The sequence below is a fragment of the Phragmites australis genome, chromosome 6, assembly GCF_958298935.1.
Source record: "Phragmites australis chromosome 6, lpPhrAust1.1, whole genome shotgun sequence".
NCBI lineage: Eukaryota > Viridiplantae > Streptophyta > Magnoliopsida > Poales > Poaceae > Phragmites > Phragmites australis.
In genome coordinates, this window is record NC_084926.1 from 18143900 (window position 1) to 18147789 (window position 3890).

General features: G+C 50.6%; 1 protein-coding gene across 1 annotated transcript; it reads left to right on the forward strand.

Annotated features, from left to right (window-relative positions):
* The first annotated feature begins 1946 nt into the window (after nucleotides 1–1946).
* On the forward strand, nucleotides 1947–3661 carry LOC133922020 (E3 ubiquitin-protein ligase PUB23-like). The gene has a single exon (XM_062367171.1). It carries the CDS (start codon nucleotides 2101–2103, stop codon nucleotides 3391–3393), a length of 1293 nt encoding a protein of 430 aa, XP_062223155.1. The 5' UTR covers nucleotides 1947–2100; the 3' UTR covers nucleotides 3394–3661.
* The last annotated feature ends 229 nt before the right edge of the window (nucleotides 3662–3890 follow it).

Consider the following 3890-nt stretch of genomic DNA (forward strand, 5'->3'; position numbering starts at 1 on the left):
TTTAGTTTAAAAATAAAAATAAGATGTCAACCAAACATTTTTAATCTGTTTATAGCTCCCGTTCTAAAAATCTATAGGGCTAAAAATAATCAGTTTAAAAAAAAATTTAGACCTAAAGCTCTAACAAACATTTTATGTGGCAGTTTTTTTATCCGATCAAAAGTAGTAGTAGTGTAGGAAACAGCTGAACAGAAAGGGATCGACAGATCAGAATACTGCTGCTGCTCTGGGAAATCCGTATGTGGAGTGGTAAACGGTCAGAAATGGCTTAGCACGTGACGAATACAACAGGGCAGAGTTCGTCAAGACGTCAACCTAATCCTATCCAATCCCAATGATTTTACGCCCGCGTGCGGCAATGCCTAGTCAGCGGGCGGTGCTGGGTTGGTCAAACCGGACCGACATGTGGGCCCGTACGCCAGGTGGAGAAGCCGCGGCTGGGTCGCCAGCTGCGCAGTGGCCGACACGATCGGATCACCACGCTTGCTCTGGCAGCTTCGGTGTGGATGACGCGTGTGGATTTTTGATTGGGTTAGTGTGTGGTTCCGGTGATAAAATCAGAAATCCCGATCCAACGGTCGTGCTTTCCTCTTTGTCTGGTGCTGTGCGAACAGGATGAACGCCACGTCACGCCACTAGCTTTTGTTAGCGCATCATTATCCTTTCCGCATCACCCGGAGTAGTTTTTTTCCCACCTAAAATGCTTTTTCTTCTTCTTACCGGCACATGTTGCGATGTATTTTCCAAAACAACGATATTATTCACTTCGCCAATATTACAAATTTTGTGAATGTTCTAATTTGCATTCCTTGTCCCTTTCTACATAAGCCTCGATTCCATGTCGTCGGCACGCTAAAATTGCAAATTAACATCCTTTGGATCTTAAAAGCTCTTGTTAACTACGCAGCGAACATGCACGCGGCTTACATTGAACCGGTTGGTTGCGATATGCTCATGATCCATGCATGCATGTGTGTTGGCGTTCATGATCAACTACAGTGGCTTCGCCACGTTAAGTCTGGTTAGTGCATATGCATCTCTTGCTGGAAAAAAATGTTACTAATAAGTATCTTACTTTGACTATCTAAAACAGTCATAATTGATAATGGTGCTTCAAGATTATACATGTGTGCACCGCACATCAATTTCCTTGTAGCTCCCCATGATGAAGTAGCTACCAAATATGAAGTTAGTATATCCACAGCTTCTCAAACCTTCCGAATCGAGCAGCGCAGAAACTTCAAAGTCACGTAAGCCCAATCGAGGAGAACGGAATCTTTCAAGCGCAAGGAGTTGAAGAAGCGAAGGGATCAATTAAAAGTCAAACCGGCCGGGATCAGCGAAGAACACCTCCATGGTCAGCGAGGGCCAGCCGTACCTTTACCTTCCACAGCCCAACACCGACCTGGCATCAATGTAAACCCAACCCAACCCCCTTTTTTACCTCCCGCGCGCCACACATATCTGAATAATTAGTGAGAAAAAAAAATCCATTTGCATCGTGTAAGTCACCTTCGTTTTCACTTTATCTCCTAATTCAATTTCGTGCAGTAATATTTACATATAATATTGGCGAGGTATGTCGAGTAATATGTAGGATTCCATTGAGAAATAAATTAAATAGATCAAAATTAGAGAAAAAAAGACTGATACAATGGTTTACAGATGCATACCCATTTATGAAAATGTCAAGGTAAAAAATGATCTACGAGGAGCAAAATGAAAACAAAGGTAACTTACGGGAGCTCATGGATTTTCCACATTGATTAATTAGTTAAATAATTAATTATTACTCGTAATTGGTTTAACGCACGCCACCGCACCACCCACCTCTCACATGCACAGTAGGCATGCCCTGACCACGCGTAACTCAACACGCCTCGCCGCGGGCTGGCTTCTTCGCTCTCTCTCTCACACGCCTCGTCGCTATAAAAAGCGCCTTCGGTTCCCCTTCCATTCGTTCAACTCCCAACAAACAGCTAGCTTCATCTCCTCCTCCTCGATCTCTTCCTTCCCAAACTCTCAACCGATTCCTCGATCACCTCGCTCCGACCACACAAGAAGCAGCGCAGATATATCGCACGTCGTCAGCAGCGCAGGATGATGCAGGTCTCGTCGTCAGCCGCGGCGGTGGAGGTGCCGCACTACTTCCTCTGCCCGATCTCGCTGGAGGTCATGCGGGACCCGGTCACGCTCTCCACCGGCATCACCTACGACCGCGCCAGCATCGAGCGCTGGCTCTTCTCCGACGGCCACGACACCTGCCCCGTCACCCGCCGCACGCTTGCGCCCGACGAACGGGAGGCCACGCCCAACCACACGCTCCGCCGCCTCACCCAGGCCTGGTGCGCCGCGCACCAAGTCGAGCGATTCCCGACCCCGCGCCCGCCGCTCGACTCGTGCCGTATCTCCGCGCTCGTCGACGAGGGCCGGCACGGCGGGAACGGGAAGGAGGCGGCCGCGCTCAGGGAGATCAAGGCCATCGTCGCCGAGAGCGACCGCAACAGGCGGTGCGTCAAGGCCACGCCCGGCGCAGTCGATTTCCTCGTCTCCGTCGTCAGCAAGCACTCGACGTCGTCTAAATCGTCACAGTTTGCCGACCAAGATGATTTTTTGGAGGTGCTGGATTCGCCGACGTCTACGAGCTCGCCGGCGGAGGACGCGCTCAGCGTTCTCTACTCGCTCAAGCCGTCGGAGAGGAGCCTGGATCAGATCCTAGAAAGGAATGACGACTTCTTGGACACATTGGTGTCCGTCCTGCGCCGACCGAGCTACCGCTCGCGCACGTACGGCATCCTTCTGCTGAAGGCGATGACGGCGGTCATGGCTTCGTCGCGTCTGACGACGGTGAGCGCCGACCTAGTGCAGGAGGTTGTGCGCGTCGTCTCTGACCGGGTATCCTCCAAGGCCGTGAGGGCGGCGCTGCACGTGCTGTGCCGCCTGTGCCCGTGGGGCCGGAACCGCGTGAAGGCCGTCGAGGCCGGCGCGGTGGCGGCCCTGGTAGAGCTGCTCCTCGACGAGGGCGGCCGCCGCGTCACCGAGCTGGCGGTGGTGGCGATCGACCACCTCTGCGGCTGCGCGGAGGGGCGGTCGGATCTGGTCGCGCACCCGGCAGGGCTGGCCGTCGTGTCCAAGAAGGCGATGCGGGTGTCGCTGGCCACCACTGAGAGCGCCGTGCGCGCGCTCCACGCCGTGGCGAGGCACTCCCCGACGCCGGCCGTGATGCAGGAGATGCTGTCCGTCGGGGTGGTGGCCAAGCTGCTGCTAGTGCTGCAGGTGGACGCCGGTGAGAGGGCCAGGGTCAGGGCAAAGGAGATGCTCAAGGCGCACGCTAGGGTTTGGAAGGACTCGCCATGCTTGCAAGCACACTTGAAGGCGTTTTACCCTTGTTGATAAACACCACGTCATGTGAATTACATTGATAATTTGTAGCTAAAAGGAGCATACGTTTTGATTCTCCTTTTAAATTCCTCACCAAAACATTTTGGTCAGTAGATGGACAAATTCTTTTGTTTCAACTAAAAAAAGAATGTGATTTTCTTATGTTCTTTGGAGATAATAGTCTCCAATTAAAGGGGCAAAATGTATCTACTGATTGATATAGGTCATATGATAATGTACAGTTCTATATAAATCAAGCTATGCATTCTCAATTTAAGTATTTTATTTCCTGTGATAATTCTGATACTTGTGCTAGTTTGCATCAGGCCGGGGCACATTGCCATTCGGTTGTAGAAAATTCACTGTTTTCATCCGGTTAACATGCATGCACTGTCATGTATATCACCAAATCATAATACTAGGCTAGCTAGGCAGTGTTAAGAGGTATGTCATAAATACATGTAGTTTTAGATAAGATATAGTTTTTAATACATAGCCTTAAGCACTAT

Bases quoted from the DNA above. Each gene is read 5' to 3' on its own strand.
- LOC133922020 (XM_062367171.1), top strand. From the start codon at position 2,101: ATGATGCAGGTCTCGTCGTCAGCCGCGGCGGTGGAGGTGCCGCACTAC.